At 39.8% G+C, this 13,554-nt stretch overlaps 1 protein-coding gene across 1 annotated transcript in view; it reads right to left on the bottom strand.

Annotated features, from left to right (window-relative positions):
- The window catches only part of btaf1 (BTAF1 RNA polymerase II, B-TFIID transcription factor-associated), a 57,570-nt gene that overhangs the window by 33,495 nt on the left and 10,521 nt on the right, over window positions 1-13,554 (bottom strand). Inside the window, exons 2-4 of the mRNA XM_062996193.1 lie at window positions 12,746-12,869; window positions 12,416-12,530; window positions 9,209-9,355 (exon numbers count right to left, since the gene is read on the bottom strand). Of these exons, the coding sequence (XP_062852263.1) occupies window positions 9,209-9,355; window positions 12,416-12,530; window positions 12,746-12,869 (386 nt within the window). The remainder of the gene's footprint in view (window positions 1-9,208; window positions 9,356-12,415; window positions 12,531-12,745; window positions 12,870-13,554) is intronic.

The following is a 13,554-nucleotide window of genomic DNA, read 5'->3' as shown; positions in this document are numbered from 1 at the left end:
GGGGTTGTTCAAAATAATAGCAGTGAGGAGTTCAACTGGTGAAGTCGTTCATTCTGCAGAAGAACGGGTGTCAATTTTGGCCCTTATTTAATGTAGGAGGGTGGCAATTGTTGCACAGGTTGGTCATAGCATATTTCCTTCTGAAATACTGGGTAAAATGGGTTGTTCCAGACATTGTTCTGATGAACAGCGTACTTTGATTAAAAAGTTGATTGTAGAGGAAAAAACATACAGAGAAGTGCAGCAAATTCTAGGCTGCTCAGCTAAAATGATCTCAAATGCCTTAAAGTGACAACCAAAACCTGAAAGATGCAGAAGGAAGCGTGGAACTACTGTTCGAAAGGATTGAAGAATAGCCAAAAGGGCAAATACTCAGCCAATGATCACCTCCAGAAAGATCAAGGAACATCTGAAGTTACCAGTGAGTACAGAAGATGATTAAGTGAAGCCAATTTACCAGCAAGAACTCCTTGCAAAGTCCCGTTGTTAAGAAAAAGACATGTCCTGAATGGGTTAACATTTGCCAAGAACACATTGGCTGGTCCAAAGAGAAATGGCTCAACATTTTGTGGACTGGTGAAAGCAAAATAGTTTTTTTGGGTCTAGTGGCCGAAGACAGTATGTCAGATGACCCTCGAGCACTGAATTCAAGCCAAAGTTCACTGTGAAGACAGTAAAGCATGGTGGTAAAAAAGGATGATATGGGGATGTTTCTCATACCATGGTGTTACGCCTATTTATCACATACGAGGGATCATGGATCAGTTTAAATATATCAGAATACTTGAGATCATCATGTTGCCCTATGTCGAAGAAGAAATGCCCTTAAAATGGGTGTTTCAACATGACAATGACCCAAAACATCTTGGTTACAGACAAACAAGATTGAGGTAATAGAGTGGCCAGCTCAATCCCCTGACTTTAATCCCATAGAGAACTTGTGGGCTGAAATCTGAAACATGTTTTTTTTTAGGCAAAACCCTAAAATGCAGAAGAACTGTGGAATGTCGTCTAATCATCCTGGACTGGAATACCTGTTCAGAGGTGCCAGAAGTTGGTCGACTCCATGCAACACAGATCTCGGAAACAATTGTTCTGCCACTAAATATTAGTTCAGTAATTTAAAGTAAAGTGAAACCTTAAAAAAAAATTCAGTTTATACTTACATTTTTTGAGTTTTTAATGAAAAATGCTGGCACTGCTATTATTTTGAACAGCCTAATATTCATTTTTCTTAATTTTCTGTAAAGGATGAACACAAACCGGCTAAATTTAGTTAATGTTTTGATTTAGAATTGAAAGTGTAGTATTTTCAGTGCATTTGCATTTATGGAAACAAAAGTTATTATAATGATTTTGTGCTTTATTCACTTTTTTAAAATCACTGCTATTTTTTTGAACACTACTGTAGATGTAAAGTCAGAGACGATCGCTCATCTATTGCTGCCATTTGAGTTGGTCATTTTCTAGACCTTCATCAGTGGTCACAGGACGCTGCCCACTGGGCGCTGTTGGCTGGATATATTTTTGGTTGGTGGACTATTCTCAGTCCAGCAGTGACAGTGAGGTTTAAAAACTCCATCAGTGCTGCTGTGTCTGATCCACTCATACCAGCACAACACACACTAACACACCATCACTATGTCAGTCAGTGCAGTGCTGATAATGATCCACCACCCAAATAATACCTACTCTGTAGTGGTCCTGGGAGAGTCCTGACCATTGAAGAACAGCATGAAAGGGGGCTAACAAAGCATGCAGAGAAACAGACATATTACAGTCAATAATTGTAGAACTACAAAGTGCTTCTATATGTTAGATGGAGCTGATAAAATGGACAGTGAGTGTAGAAACAAGGAGGTGGTTTTAATGTTATGGCTGATCGGTGTATTGTTAATAGAAATACCAGTATGTAGTGATGCAGAAATATTTGCTATGTCATAGACACATTTGCAGATGCAGGTAACAAATGTATAAATGTAGGGACTAGATTCACCATGAGCATTTTTCGTACTTAAATTACTAAAAATAATATATTTTTACTGGGCTCAATGTAGAAACACACTCTGAACGGGGTGGCAATCTATTGTAAGGCCCCAACCAGCCCCCTCAGACATAGCCAATCATGTCTGTATGTAGATGCTCAACCAGCTAATTGTTTTATGGATTTGAACCCTGGATCCCAGCAATAATATCGGCCAATTATTTGACAATTATCATAACTGTATTTTCAGCACATTGTTTCAAAAATAAGCATCTCTGCCTCATAACAAAAGCATTAGGACACATTAACATGTACACATTCAAGCAAGAGCAAACACATACACCTGAGTAAACAGCAGTTTTACATAATAGCACCAACTCTGATGTGTTTTACACAGTGCTGGATTACTGAAACTTATGCAGGACAAAGATGAGGAGCACAGAGCAAAGCTTTTAGTTCACATATTTGAGTTTTTTAAAAAGGTTTGTGTGGGTTTCCACACACGTAAACGTCCTACAAGTTCAAACATTTAGTTTTTCTTGTGTCCTTACAGAGGTCAGAATGAGTCAGTCAAATAGCAAGCAAATATTCTGCACTCCTGACACCTGCTTTCCATCCAAAGATGCAACAAACACAGACTAGTAAACGGCAAAATAAACCAAATACAAACACAGTATGGAAACTACTTACAGTATTAAAAACTCAAGTAAACACAAAGAGCTTTCTTATTTTAATTAATTAATTAATTAGTTGTTTACACATTGGTCATTCTCATGGCAAGATAGGTACCTAGATTTTGTACAGGTTATTTATTCATGTTCTTTGTCTAGTGTCCTTTCTGTGTTTAGTTCTAGATGTGTATTATCAGTCTTGCATTTTTCAGAAAATTGATCAGTCTCTGTTTTGGTTTTGTTAAAAATTCCAACCATTGTATTTGGTATTGCAAGTCTTTGAGGATCTTTGTTATATTTTGTGCACTTTGTTCATAAATGTTCAATGGTTATCTGTGTATTACAGTGGTCACATATCGATGGGTGCTCTCCCTTTACCAGGTGTGTATGTGTTAGGTGAGAGTGCCCAATACGACATCTTGTATATATCGTCTGTTCCAATCTCTTTCCAGTCAGCAGTTTTGGCCGTGCTTGGATGTTGGGGTGGATGTTGTAGAGTTTGTTCTGGGTTTGCTTTTCCCATTCTTTCTGCCACATATTTTTAATATAGGCAGTGATTGTTTGTTTTATATCTGATGGGGGAGCCTGCAGTTGACAGCTTTCCTCCTGTTGTTTTCTTTGCTATCCAATCTGCTGATGATAAACAGTAGACCCTTAAGGTACGAACGGTTTACCATACGAACATTTTGGGTTACGAGCGATCTTTTTCAACTTAACGTACGAACAAATTTCGAATTACAAACCGAAATTCCCGAAACACGTGACGTCACGAACAAGTTCACTCCAACCGTGTCTCTCTCTCTCTCTCTTTTTTATATATATATATATATATATATATATATATATATATATATATATATATATATATATATATATATATATATATATTAGGGCTGTCAAACGATAAAAAATTTTAATCGCGATTAATCTCAGAATTTCATATAGTTAATCGCGATTAATCGCATTAAAAAAAATCTGTGTAAATGTTATAGAAAACAAGGATTTTTAAGTGAAATGTTACAATTAAAATGGTGAACACATTTTATGCTAAATGTACTTATGTTAAAAACTGCTGGGACAAGAGAAAACTGTAAGGGAGTTTTATTCACTCACATACTAGGCAGTAAATGTCAGATTGTAGGTTAGAATTTCTCCATCAGCAAACATTGTAGATCAGCGGTGCTTTAGATGGGATAAGGCGTAGTTATTGTAACAGACTTGTCTGTGGTTGTATCGTGACGATGGTTTGATGGACGTTTCTACACGAAGTGAGTGTGTTTTGACCCTTTGGGGCTTCCATAGTTTATGAACTAACGTGCTCGACTCAGCTTTCCGGTATTCGGTACAGAAGAAGAAGTTAATTAAGTGTAATAAAGTGTTCTGCTCCCGACAACTTGTGAATATAGCGTGTATTTATTTCTTTATTATGCAAGTGCATCACTACCACGATCGGTTACATTATGTTAACAAACCGCAAATGAAAAACGGAGGCAAGTCCGACATTAAAACGTTTGTTCTACCAGTCAAGTGTCAACATGAACTAGAATTTGCGTTAATGGCACTAATTTTTTTAATCGCGTTAAATTGAGGTCGCGTTAATGCGTTATTATCGCGTTAACTTCGACAGCCCTAATATATATATATATATATATATATATATATATATATATATATATATATATATATATATATATATATATATATATATATATATATATATATATATATATATATATATATATATATATACAGTGTATCACAAAAGTGAGTACACCCCTCTCATTTCTGCAGATATTTAAGTATATCTTTTCATGGGACAACACTGACAAAATGACACTTTGACACAATGAAAAGTAGTCTGTGTGCAGCTTATATAACAGTGTAAATTTATTCTTCCCTCAAAATAACTCAATATACAGCCATTAATGTCTAAACCACCGGCAACAAAAGTGAGTACACCCCTAAGAGACTACACCCCTAAATGTCCAAATTGAGCACTGCTTGTCATTTTCCCTCCAAAATGTCATGTGATTTGTTAGTGTTACTAGGTCTCAGGTGTGCATAGGGAGCAGGTGTGTTCAATTTAGTAGTACAGCTCTCACACTCTCTCATACTGGTCACTGAAAGTTCCAACATGGCACCTCATGGCAAAGAACTCTCTGAGGATCTTAAAAGACGAATTGTTGCGCTACATGAAGATGGCCAAGGCTACAAGAAGATTGCCAACACCCTGAAACTGAGCTGCAGCACAGTGGCCAAGATCATCCAGCGTTTTAAAAGAGCAGGGTCCACTCAGAACAGACCTCGCGTTGGTCGTCCAAAGAAGCTGAGTGCACGTGCTCAGCGTCACATCCAACTGCTGTCTTTGAAAGATAGGCGCAGGAGTGCTGTCAGCATTGCTGCAGAGATTGAAAAGGTGGGGGGTCAGCCTGTCAGTGCTCAGACCATACGCCGCACACTACATCAAATTGGTCTGCATGGCTGTCACCCCAGAAGGAAGCCTCTTCTGAAGTCTCTACACAAGAAAGCCCGCAAACAGTTTGCTGAAGACATGTCAACAAAGGACATGGATTACTGGAACCATGTCCTATGGTCTGATGAGACCAAGATTAATTTGTTTGGTTCAGATGGTCTCAAGCATGTGTGGCGGCAATCAGGTGAGGAGTACAAAGATAAGTGTGTCATGCCTACAGTCAAGCATGGTGGTGGGAATGCCATGGTCTGGGGCTGCATGAGTGCAGCAGGTGTTGGGGAGTTACATTTCATTGAGGGACACATGAACTCCAATATGTACTGTGAAATACTGAAGCAGAGCATGATCCCCTCGCTGCAGAAACTGGGTCGCAGGGCAGTGTTCCAGCATGATAATGACCCCAAACACACCTCTAAGATGACCACTGCTTTATTGAAGAGGCTGAGGGTAAAGGTGATGGACTGGCCAAGCATGTCTCCAGACCTAAACCCAATAGAACATCTTTGGGGCATCCTCAAGCGGAAGGTGGAGGAGCGCAAAGTCTCGAATATCCGCCAGCTCCGTGATGTCGTCATGGAGGAGTGGAAAAGCATCCAAGTGGCAACCTGTGAAGCTCTGGTAAACTCCATGCCCAGGAGAGTTAAGGCAGTTCTGGAAAATAATGGTGGCCACACAAAATATTGACACTTCAGGAACTTTCACTAAGGGGTGTACTCACTTTTGTTGCCGGTGGTTTAGACATTAATGGCTGTATATTGAGTTATTTTGAGGGAAGAATAAATTTACACTGTTATATAAGCTGCACACAGACTACTTTTCATTGTGTCAAAGTGTCATTTTGTCAGTGTTGTCCCATGAAAAGATATACTTAAATATCTGCAGAAATGTGAGGGCTGTACTCACTTTTGTGATACACTGTATATATATATATATATATACAGTGGGGGAAATAAGTATTTGATCCCCTGCTGATTTTGTAAGTTTACCCCCTTACAAAGACTTGAACAGTCTATAATTTTTATGGAAGGTTTATTTTAACAGAGACAGAATATCAACAAAAAAATCCAGAAAAAAAAAACATTAAATAAAAGTTATGAATTAATTTGTATTTAATTAAGGGAAATAAGTATTTGATCCCCTACCAACCAGCAAGAATTCTGACCGCCACACAGGGACAGGACTAATTTGTGTGCCTCATGGGCACATAACCGGTCTGTGGGGTCAGAATTCTTGCTGGTTGGTAGGGGATCAAATACTTATTTCCCTTAATTAAATACAAATTAATTTATAACTTTTATTTAATGTTTTTTTCCCTGGATTTTTTGTTGATATTCTGTCTCTGTTAAAATAAACCTTCCATAAAAATTATGTTCAAGACTGTTCAAGTCTTTGTAAGGGGGTAAACTTACAAAATCAGCAGGGGATCAAATACTTATTTCCCCCACTGTATATACATACACACATACTACGAACATGCGGACAGTGTTTTTTCGGTGTTTTCTTTATATTTTGTAAAATTCTATATTAACATGTCCCCAGAGAAGGTGCAGAGAAAGCACAGTTTTTTGTTGTTGTATAATTACTCCTGCCAATAGCTGTCACTGTGTATCAGACAGAGGGGACAGTGAGTGAGAGAGAAGAAGGAAGTTATTCTTTCGTAAAATTACACCTACAAAATACAACACTATTGAAATAAAGAAGGAGATAATACAGAAATATGAGAGTTATTGTTGTTTCTGGTAGATACAATGTATTATGGTGTATGATACAGCACACGTACTGTACTGAAATGTGATGTGTTTATGTACAGTATGGTACTACTGTGTATTGTTGTTTATTACTGTTTACTACAGGAATGTATATTCTATAATTTAAGATTTAAGGGAAAATATACTTGTATTTATAACAAAAAAGACCATTTAAGACATTAGAAAGGTTAGGTAAGGGGGGTTTGGGAGGTCTAGCATGGATTAATTCTATTTACATTATTGCTTATGGGAAAAATAGGTTTAACTAACGAACATTTTGACTTAAGAACAGCCCTTCGGAACCAATTATATTCGTAAGTCAAGGGTCCACTGTAATTTATAAAAAAAAAAATAAAAAAAAAATAAAAAAAAATATTCAGCTCTACCTGGCCCTGTGTGAAAAAGTAATTGCCCCCTTAGCTACTAATTCAACCAGTTGACCAAATTCAATGCCAGACATGCTGAATTTGAACATCACTGAAATAGAACCTGTCTGGATATGTAAAGCAGACTGAATGCCAAAAATGAAAATGTAAATGGGACATGCACTAAAGGTGAACTAATGTGTCCCCCTGCCCCACCTCCCAATAGCCGTAATGCCATGCACATTCTGTTTTTGTGAGCCCAACCCAGAATTCCAGCCCCCTGGAACTCAGGCACTGCTGTTTACCATCAAGCCGCACAAACTGATTGTCGAGCATCACAAACACAGTAAAAAAAAAAAGTAATCGTTTACACACCCCTAGTCAAATCTCATTCAAAAATGTACAGAAAATATCCTATAATCTTTGCACATGCAATAAACTAATGATTTATGGAGTTTGCATTTAGAAAAAGACATACAAAACAGACCACTTAACCTGGAGTGTTCAAACTTTGGCATATAGCCACAACCAGAAAGCAAAGGTCTGCCACTGCAGCAGAGATGACGAGTTTTTTTTGGACATCCCACTCTCAAACAGCCAATCATGCCTGTGTAGGTGCCTGACCAGCTGATAGCAGAGCTGACAAGAGAGCTGAAGAACTTGAGATCTCCGCAGTGGGCTAGTGTGTTCTACCGCTGAGCCACTTTAGCACCCTAGCCATGATACTGTAACAAGGGTAGAATTTATTTATTTATTAGGATTTTAACATCATGTTTTACACGCTTTGGTTACATTAATGACAGGACAGGTAGTTACTGGTTACACAAGATTCGTCAAGTTCACAAGTTTAATGTTAAACACAGTCATGGACAATTTTGTATCTTCAATTCACCTCACTTGCACGTCTTTGGAGTGTGGGAAGAAACCGGAGCTCCCGGAGGAAACCCACGCAGACACGGGAGAACATGCAAACTCCACAAAGAAAGGACCCAGACTACCCCACCTGGGGATCGAACCCAGGACCTTCTTAACAGGCGTAGAAAAGCCTATTTAGATTTAAATATATATTTTTAAAAACCATGTAAGATAAATGCACAAAGTATATTTGCTAAGTGCTTTTTAACCTTTTTTTTTTTTACCACTTTAGTCAAAGCAAAAAACCAACCAATTTTTTCTGTTCAAAGCCAAGCTCAGCCACCTAAGAACCCAAAAAATCAAGGTACATTGCTGTATTCTTACTCATTTTGTAAAACACACTGAATTACCCTGTTAAAATCAACCTTTACAGTAAATTCATACAACCCCAAACCCCCGACCCCACCCCGGGTTCGATTCCCAGTGTGGAGTTTGAATGTTCTCCCTGTGTGTGCATAGGGTTTCCCTGGAAGCTCCATTTTCCTCCCAGTCCAAAAACATGCAGTGAGGTGAATTGGAGATACAAAATTGTCCATGACTGTGTTCTGACATTAAAGACTTAAACTGATGAATCTTGTGTAACCAGTGATTACATGTTCTGTCATGAATGCAACCGAAGTGTGTTAAACATGACATTAAAATCTTAATACATTTATTTATATATTTATAAACCACATGTGCCATTATTGGCACCCCTGCATTTAATACTCAATAAAAACCTCCCCATCCAATAAAACAGCAGTTATTTTTATATACCCAGCACTCAGCAGGGTATAAAATTACAGAATCTCTCCAGATCATCCTGGGTCTCAGGTCCTCTTTTGCTCATCTCAGTCCCTAAACTCTAATGAAAAGTGTGAGATTGGGCTAATTCACCAAAATGTGATTGGTACAACCCTTTGTACTCATCTTTACCAGGGATGCCAACAATTGTGAAGGGGACAGTATAACTTTGCTTAAGAAAATGTAATACCTGAATGTAACCCACATTTACTTAAAAACTTAGAAAAACCTAAAATCATGTACACCGTGTGTGTTCTTATATAACCTACCTGACTTGTCATCCTGTACTTCAAACTCTGCACCGGCAGACCCAAGCAGGGACACGCCATGTCTGAGCAAGCGGGAAATGTCAAACCTGTAGAAACTCAGTCTGTCTGAAGTGCTGTCCTCAGGAGACATGTCCTCTGCACAAGATTCTTAAAGAACAGAAATAGAAAGGACACCTTAGGCCAGAAACATCCCTCAAAATGTGGTGATTAACTTCTCTCTGTGGTTTCAAAAAATGCATAACGTCGCTATGTATTTTAGTTATACAGAGCTAATAATTTTGACATGTTAACCAAAGATATTAAGATGAAAGAACATGACCTTTGCATGTCAATCTGATAACTTCAAAAGAGAGTTTCACTTCACTTTCACTGGTTTACTCTACAGTTTCAGTTTCGAAGAGTATTTCTCTAAAACTAACGAAAACAGAACAAGCTACATCTGCTATTGAACAAAAGTGTGAAATGTAACGTTAAGCCTACATTCAGTTATTGGGAAACTTATGTGTATTAACTACATGGTAAATAAATATTGACATGTTCTGTATTTTATCATTTGCAACATACACTGATCAGGCATAACATTAAAACCACCTCCTTGTTTCTACACGCACTGTCCATTTTATCAGCTCCACTTACCATATAGAAGCACTTTGTAGTTCTACAATTACTGACTGTAGTCCATCTGTTTCTCTACATACTTTTTTAGCCTGCTTTTACCCTGTTCTTCAATGGTCAGGATCACCACAGAGCAGGTATTATTTGGGTGGTGGATCATTCTCAGCACTGCAGTGACACTGACATGGTGGTGGTGTGTTAGTGTGTGTTGTGCTGGTATGAGTGGATCAGACACAGCAGCGCTGCTGGAGTTTTTAAATACCGTGTCCACTCACTGTCCACTCTACTAGACACTCCTACCTAGTTGGTCCACCTTGTAAATGTAGTCAGAGACGATCGCTCATCTATTGCTGCTGTTTGAGTTGGCTGGATATTTTTGGTTGGTGGACTATTCTCAGTCTAGCAGTGACAGTGAGGTGTTTAAAAACTCCAGCAGTGCTGCTGTCTTACTCACTCATACCAGCACGACACACACTAACACACCACCACCATGTCAGTGTCACTGCAGTGCCGAGAATGATCCACCACCCAAATAATACCTACTCTGTAGTGGTCCTGTGAGAGTCCTGACCATTGAAGAACAGCATGAAAGGAGGCTAACAAAGCATGCAGAGAAACAGATGGACGACAGTCAGTAATTGTAGAACTACAAAGTGCTTCTGTATGGTAAGTGGAGCTGATAAAATGGACAATCTGTGTAGAAACAAGGCGTTTTTTTTTTTTTTTTTTTTAAATAAATTTAGCACGTCCAATTTATCCCATCTATCATCCTCTCATTAGTGCGGATTCCTGCTCCTGATTGGGGCTGACGAGGCCGTTCCACGCCTCCTCCGAAACGTGCACAGCCAATCGACCCACAGTCTTCTCACCCACACTTGACGAGTGTAGCGTGGCAGAGTACTGTGCACGGAGGATCACACACTCCGCCACACCCCCTCCCGTCTCCATACAGGCGCCACCAACCAGCCAGCAGAGGGCGCAACCGCCCCGTTCCTGAGAGAGCATCCCCTACGGTCTCAAGTCCCGCCCCCCACCCGGACAACAGGCCAATCGTTGTCCATAGCCGCCCAGCCTCGACCGTGAAGGCAGAGCTGGATTCGAAACGACGCTCCTTCGAAATCCAGCTCTGGTTGCAGCGCGTGTCTTTTTACCGCTGCGCCACCTGAGCGGCAAGGTGGTGGTTTTAATGTTATGGCTGATCTGTGTATATAACATTATCATTTCTTTAATATGGTAAATTGTGGCTTTTTTCATTTAGTATTAAAGCAAAAATAAGTTGCCTTATTTAAATTACATTTAATAAAATTCAGTCCACAAACAAAGTAAGCTGACAACTGACCATTTAGCAGAATGAGACTTGAAAGAGTAAACACGACTGCCTGCCTTTAAAATCTTAACCCAGATGAGCCAAACAGTACAGTGACCAAATGTTTAGTGCAAAATAGATCATTCACCATTAGTCCTGGACTGGAGACATGTTTGCTCAAACTCCTCACAATACAGTCTCATGACCTAACATCAGAGTTAGAGCTTTTTTTTGTTCTTTAATGTTCCATATTCCATGCCACATTTCCAATTTAATTCTTCTCCAGTTACCCAGTTGTATTGTTCCTCCAATACTATAAACCTCTTCCCTGACCAAGGAGGGCTGAACTTAACATACAACCCAACCCCAGCCAGATGTGTGCGGCTGCAAACCACTTCTTTTTCCCTGGCCGGGATGGGTTCTCATCGCTTTGCAGGCACTTTTAACAAGCCAGCATGGCTTTTATTGCAGCAGCAATGAAATATCCCTACAACCTGCCCCCCTCAGATGGTTGATAGCACAGCTAAGATTCGATTGCGTGTTGGCGGGTTAGACTGCTTTGTTTTGGGCTTCATTCAAGGCGAGGCTGGACGCACGTTGCTGGTTACAGCGGTGTTTACACCTTTCACAAGACACACAGCACTCATTCTGCTGGCTGTGCCACTGAGCGTCATGCTTAAAATAATAAACACCATCGACAAAATTGACTGACAGCACTGACTGTTTATTCACACACAGATTTGTTTGAAATGTATTCAAATGTACACCTGTGCTAACCATGAGGGCAAATTAGCTATACAGAGATACGGTTTAGTTGTTGAGGTGGAAATATACAGTCCTTTAGCTTTGGCACTGGGTTCCATTCTGGAATATTTTTCACTATGGCCTCAACTGCCTGTCCAGCTGCTTTTCCAATGTAATCATATCCAATTACCCAGTTGTATCGTTCCTTCGGTGCTATAGACCCCTGCCCTGACCAAAGAGGGCTTAACTTAACATACACCCCCACCCCCACCACCCTGATATGTACAGTTGCAAACCACTTCTTTTTCTCTCCCTGAGAGGGGGTCTCATCTCTTTGCAGGCACTTTTAACAAGCCAGCACAGGCTGCAATTTCAGCAGCAATTAAATATCCCTACAATTCACCCATCCTCAGATGGTCGATAGCACAGCTAAGATTCACAGGCTACACCAGTGATAACCATGAGGGCAAGTTAGCTATACAGAAATATGGTTCAGTTTATGAGGTGGAAATATACAGTGGGTTGCTTAAAATGTGATTTACCTTCCTTTGGCTTTGGCGCTGGGTTCCATTCTGGAATATTTTTTACTATGGCCTCGACTGCCTGTCCAGCTGCAATTCGTGTGTCCCAGTTAGGACTCCTTAAATACGTTAAAACCTTAAAGAGAAGGATACACAGTATTAAAGCTAGTGCTAATTTAACCTACAGAATGTGCCACCTGAATGCAAAGTGCTAATTGCCATGCCAGCGTAATTAAAACTACAAATATTTTTTTTTTTAAAGGAGGAAATGGCACCTTCACTAAAGCTTCAAAGTGCATGGAGGCTGTAGAAAGGGGAAAGGGTTTGGGGCTGGATGAGTAATGTGCTCACCTTTGATAACAGGTTATTGAGCTCGTGTGGATGGAGCTTGACCACGTCTCCAAGCTGTTGAGCGGCGGCTTTTCTTGTTACAGGAGTCGTTCCGGTGTCCAGCAAAATGAACAGACGTTCAAGCCTGATATAAAAAATACAGCAAAAGTTTAGACAACACAAGTCATGCACACAGCTCATCAAAAAAAGCTGAGAAAGCATACAAAGCTAAAAAAAACATACAAAAAAAAGTTGATGTCTGATCAACTTAACTTGTACTCGTGCTCGCAAACGAGGCTCCGATACGAAACATCCGAGACCGTGTGCCTAGTGCACGTTGCTGCGTTATGCCTGGTTCACACTACATGATTTTTTGCCCCGATTTTCGCTCGGCGACTGGTCGGCGCTAGATTTGCCGGCTCGGGTGCAACTCGGCGTTGCAGTGTGAACTACTCAACAACTCGATCCGACTGGCTCACAGAGTGACATGTCGAACAGCCAATGAGAATGCAGGATACGGTGTGAGGGGAAATGCAGGAGAGGAGTGTAAACAGGTGGGACAGGGGGATAATATAGTTTATATCAGAATACACCGGCACACATACGTTTTACAGTATTTCTGACCTGATCATTCTCTACAAAACACAACAAAAAAACACCAACACTGCAAAAATATTTATTAACCTCCAACTCATTAACTCCATCATTCTAAAAAGGTATTGGTATCGGCAAGTACAAAAATACATGTACTTGTACTCGGTTGGGAAAAAATGGTATTGATGCATCCCTAATATACAGGGGTTGGACAAAATAACTGAAACACCTGTCAT

The sequence above is a fragment of the Trichomycterus rosablanca genome, chromosome 5, assembly GCF_030014385.1.
Source record: "Trichomycterus rosablanca isolate fTriRos1 chromosome 5, fTriRos1.hap1, whole genome shotgun sequence".
Taxonomy (NCBI): Eukaryota; Metazoa; Chordata; class Actinopteri; order Siluriformes; family Trichomycteridae; genus Trichomycterus; species Trichomycterus rosablanca.
Note: the sequence above shows the minus strand (reverse complement) of the source record. Positions and strands in the feature narration are given on the sequence as shown.